The sequence below is a fragment of the Berghia stephanieae genome, chromosome 10 (genome assembly GCF_034508935.2).
Source record: "Berghia stephanieae isolate SIO BIC M18660-M18661 chromosome 10, UCSD_Bste_1.3, whole genome shotgun sequence".
In the NCBI taxonomy this organism is placed as follows: Eukaryota; Metazoa; Mollusca; class Gastropoda; order Nudibranchia; family Aeolidiidae; genus Berghia; species Berghia stephanieae.
In genome coordinates, this window is record NC_088369.1 from 34,983,517 (window position 1) to 34,987,837 (window position 4,321).

At 40.3% G+C, this 4,321-nt stretch overlaps 1 protein-coding gene across 1 annotated transcript; it reads left to right on the forward strand.

The window, feature by feature from the left end:
- The first annotated feature begins 214 nt into the window (after positions 1-214).
- Positions 215-598, forward strand: LOC144980650 (uncharacterized). Its single transcript, XM_078928329.1, has one exon. It carries the CDS (start codon positions 215-217, stop codon positions 596-598), a length of 384 nt encoding a protein of 127 aa, XP_078784455.1.
- The last annotated feature ends 3,723 nt before the right edge of the window (positions 599-4,321 follow it).

Here is a 4,321-nt window from a genome sequence, read left to right on the forward strand (position 1 = left end):
CATCTACGTTCTTGTCAAAACGGCTTCAGACCAGGAAGATCCACGACTGCTCACCTCCTGGCATTGAGAAGGTTAATAAAGGAGTAAAAAGTCACAAGAAGGCAATCATTCTATACGTAGACTTTAAGAAGGCCTTTGACTCGATACATCGCCCTACCATGATGAAAATCTTAAAAGCATATAGTTTACCTCCTAAACTTCTGCTATTAAAAGAATGTATGAGAACACACGGGCAAATGTTATCTCTCCAGATGGTGAAACTGAGCTGTTTGAGATCAAAGCAGGGGTGCTTCAAGGTGATACATTATCCCCTTATCTCTTTGCAATTGTCTTGGACTATGTGATGAGAAAGACCTACGCTGGCATGGAGAACGAGCCGGGCTTCACGCTCCATAGACAAAGAAGTAGGCGCAATCCAGTTATGATTGTCACGGATCTAGATTTCGCAAATGATCTGGCTCTACTGAACGAGGAGATGGATCAGGCACAAGAAGTCCTCAATAGACTTGAAACTGAGGCTGAACGAGTAGGACTGTGCTGTAATGCTAAGAAGACAGTTTTCCAAACCTACAACCAAGAAAGGCCAATTAGTATATAGGCAAAGAATGGAGAATGGCTGAAGGAAGTTGACAATTTCAAGTACCTAGGAGGTTGGACCCAAAGCAGTTCCTCTGATATTTCTGTCAGAAAAGCATTGGCTTGGAGTGCCTGTCACAAACTCAGGAAAATCTGGGGTTCAAACCTACAGAGGGAAACAAAGAAGAGACTGTTCATGGCAACGGTAGAGTCAGTGCTTCTATATGGAGCAGCGACGTGGACTCTTACTAAAGCCCTTGAGAAGCAACTGGACGGCTGCTACACCCGCATGCTGCGGATGGCCCTCAATGTTAGCTGGAAAGAGCACATATCAAATGAAGAGCTCTACAGTGGCCTCCCCCCAGTGACCTCGAAGATTCAAAAGAGAAGACTGAGACTTGCGGGGCACTGCTGGAGACACAAGGAGGAGATTGCAAGAAATCTTGTGCTATGGGAACCACCTGAGCGAGCCAGAAGCAGAGGCAGGCAGAATAAACTTACATTGACTGTCTGCTAGATGACACAGGAATGGACAACACCCGGGAGCTGCGTACACTTATGGAGGACAGGACAGAATGGCGAAGACTTGTGGCTCATGTTGGGCGCCCCAAGGGGCGGCCTATGTAAAAGTAAATAAAGTGTATATATATATATATATATATATATATATATATATATATATATATATATATATATATATACGAGCTTTGTGTTTGTATATGCGTATGTGTGTTTCATCACGTAATGTTGAATTGAGACTTACAATTGTAACGGCAGAAGAAATGTGAGTGACCTTATTTATTTTATTTTTTATAATATATATATATATATATATATATATATACATACACGAGATATTTGTGTGTATATGCGTATGTGTATTTCATCACGTAATGTTTGATGTCGTCACACTCCAATCCAAAGACAAGAAGCTTCATGATGGAATGAGACAACACATTGTTTACAGAGATATAGAAGACAACAAGAATCAGCAAAATTGCCGTGCTATGATAAAACACACTTATCTAATTTATACCAGAAATATTTTATCTCATAATATATTGATGGATTTAGATGACTTTCAAATTGTTAAAATTCTTTTTGTTTTTTTTTTTAACTTGAGTAATTTTATAGCACAATCTCCACTAACCGTGTTCAACGCGCTTTAAAAAAACCATCAATTTTTTTAACGTGAGCTTTTATATCGAGCAAGATCCACTAAACGTGCTCAGAGCGCTTTACAAATGGTCCCTGGCCAACAGCGACACGTAACATAAAGAACAAGACATGATGCATGTTATGCGATATTACAATTTTTCCGACAGAGACAACACTGTTAACGGCCAGGTACTCGTTTCACGATAAGAGAATTTGAGTCAAAACCCTTTCCAAAGACTCAACTATGCGCTGCTAAGAGCGGGACTCGAATCCAGGACCTTCCGACCCGGAGGCGAGTGCGTCATACCACAAGGCCACATAATAACCTGAAAATGCCAAGAAATTGTTGGGTTTGAATAATATGGACATGTTGAGGGTTTACCGGAGGTCATCTTCATTCATTAATATTTGATGGAACATTTTTTTGGGAGCTTTTATATAGAGCAACATCCACTAAACGTGCTCAAAGCGCTTTATAAAGGGTCCCTGGCCAACAGCAACACATAACGTAGGACGAGACAAGACGCCTGTTAGGCGATTTTACGATTTTTTGGGACCGATACAACGCTGTTAACGGCCAGGTACTCATTTTGCACCTGGGTGCGGTGAGAGAATGTGAGTAAAGAGCATTTTCCAAGGACTCAACTATGCACCATGCGAGGCTCGAACCCAGGACCTTCCCATCCGGAGACGAGTGTCGTCATAGCATAAGACCACATAATAACCTGAGAATGCCAAGAAATTGTTGGGTTTGAATAATATGGAGATGTTGAGGGTTTACCGGAGGCCATCTTCATGCATTAATATTTGAAGAAGAAAAATTGGCACTTTTATATAGCGCAATATCCACTAAACGTGCTCAAAGCGATTTACAAGGGGTCCCTGGCCAAGCAACACATCACATAATATAGGAAGAGACATGATGCCTTTTAGGTGATATTACAATTTTTTGGGACAAAGACAACGCTGTTAACGGCCATGTACTAATTTTACACCCGAGTACGGTGAGATAATGTGACTCAACTATGCGCTGCTAAGAGCGGGACTCGAACCCAGGACCTTCAGATCCGAAAGCGAGTGTCATACCACTAGACCACATAGCCGCACAAAAAACAATTTCCTGCCAAAACAAGAAAAGGCGTTTGATCAAGGTTGGGCAAATTAGATAAGACACGCATACATAGAGATATCACTGAGCTGACTGACATGAAGTAAAATGTTTACAAGTGTTTCAGCCTCCCTTCAAGGTCAAATTCAAAGTTGTTATCGCGACTTGCTTGCAAAGCAAGGCAAGCATTGTACACTTATTATTGAAACGTAACTCAAATAGTTTTCTTTATCTGTAGGTTACGTATCTTGCGTTGACTTGGCCATTGTGACATGAAGATTATCAATCAGCCGGCCTGTCAATAAACTCCACGATTCCCGGAAAATGGGCCGGTAGTTTATTATTTTATTTACCTTGTGTTGATAATACTTGAATAAACAAAACAAAAAAAAACAAAACAAAAAAAAAAGAAAAAAAAGCTACAACAAGAACAAAAAAAAAACAACAACAGAAAAATAGAAAAAAAAAAAAAAAAAAAAAAAAAAAAAAAACTAAAAAAAGAAACAACCATAAAAAAAAGAAAAAAAAAGAAACAGAAACAAGAACAAAAACAAAAATAAACGAAACAAACAAATAGAAATCAAATGAAAGCAAATCACAACAAGAAAAGCCTTTTTAACTCACGATCTTTCATAGTACTCATGTGTAAAATGAGCTCCTGGTCGTCAACTGTGTTGTCCCTGTCGACAAAAAAAAATATAAGTGTAATATCACCTAACAAGCGTCCTGTCTCGTCTTACATGTTATTTATTGCTGTTGAGTTGGGGGCCCTTGTAAAGCACGTTGAGCACGTTTCGTGGACGTTTCGTAATGTAAATGCTCACGTTTTAAGTTTAAGTTTAAACTGTCTAGGGGCGAAGTGACCGAGTGGTTAAGGCATCGCACTGTGACCCGGAAGGTCCCCCCCCCCCGGGTTCGAGCCCCGCTGGAGGGATATTTTGGGTTTTTTTTTTTTTTCTCCTTGGGCAAGATTATTAACCGCCCCAATTTGCTCACTTGGACAACATGGGCGATTCATGTTGCCATCAGACATCTTGTTTGATGAATTATCTATAGATAGTATTCAGATGACGTCACTCAGGCCTTTGTTATTGTTTTTGCCATCCGCGTTTGTGAGTTGTTCTCACTAAACTGTATTAACCAGACTATAAAAGTTCATGGTTACACAGAGTTTGTGTGTTGGTCCGTTATACTTCCGGATGGCAATGTTGTGAACTCCTTGGCCAAGCGCATTCTATCTTATGACATGGGCCAGATTAGTGCAATCAATAAAGTGATATGTTGATAAATAGTATAGATAAATAAGTCATACCCTCTATGCACTTGCGGCTTTGTGGTCTAGTGGTATGACACTCGCTTTCGGATCGGAAGGTCCTGGGTTCTAGCCTCCCTCGGCGCATAGTTGAGTCATTGGTGATGGCTCTTTACACATATTCTCTCACCGTACTCAGGTGTAAAATGAGTACCTGGCCGTTAACA

Excerpts from the sequence above, each read along its gene's own strand:
- LOC144980650 (XM_078928329.1), top strand. The coding sequence starts at position 215 with ATGTATGAGAACACACGGGCAAATGTTATCTCTCCAGATGGTGAAACT.